Here is a 375-nt window from a genome sequence, read left to right on the forward strand (position 1 = left end):
GTGGGATTGCGGGATTGGAACCCTCGACCGCAAGATCGGTAGTCCGTACCCCAAACCATTTGGCTATTGGCGTTTAAATATAAGTAAAGGTTAAAATTTCATCATTCTATATTTGTTAAAACATTGGATTGTACGATTTCTTTAATGATCTGTATAATTTTGATGCTTATCAATTCAGCTTTTTTTGTTTGAAAATCATGTTTTGGGAGATCTAATTCCGAGCTAAAAGCTTTTAAAAAGCATTAATGGCTGATAGAATTCTTCAATGGGATTATTACATAATACAAAATGTCTTACCCATGAGCGAGAGCACATTAGGTTCAGGTTTCTTCTTCTTGCCTTTGCCGGCGGGTGGGGAGGGTGCGGGGGCTGGGG

The 375-nt window shown here is 39.2% G+C and overlaps 1 protein-coding gene across 1 annotated transcript in view; it reads right to left on the minus strand.

Annotated features, from left to right (window-relative positions):
* The window catches only part of LOC106100916 (ribosome-binding protein 1), a 17,116-nt gene that overhangs the window by 11,970 nt on the left and 4,771 nt on the right, over positions 1–375 (minus strand). Inside the window, exons 7-8 of the mRNA XM_013279981.1 lie at positions 298–369; positions 50–63 (exon numbers count right to left, since the gene is read on the minus strand). Coding sequence (XP_013135435.1) covers positions 50–63; positions 298–369 — 86 coding nt within the window. The remainder of the gene's footprint in view (positions 1–49; positions 64–297; positions 370–375) is intronic.

The sequence above is a fragment of the Papilio polytes genome, unplaced genomic scaffold (assembly GCF_000836215.1).
Source record: "Papilio polytes unplaced genomic scaffold, Ppol_1.0 DF824024.1, whole genome shotgun sequence".
Lineage (NCBI taxonomy): Eukaryota > Metazoa > Arthropoda > Insecta > Lepidoptera > Papilionidae > Papilio > Papilio polytes.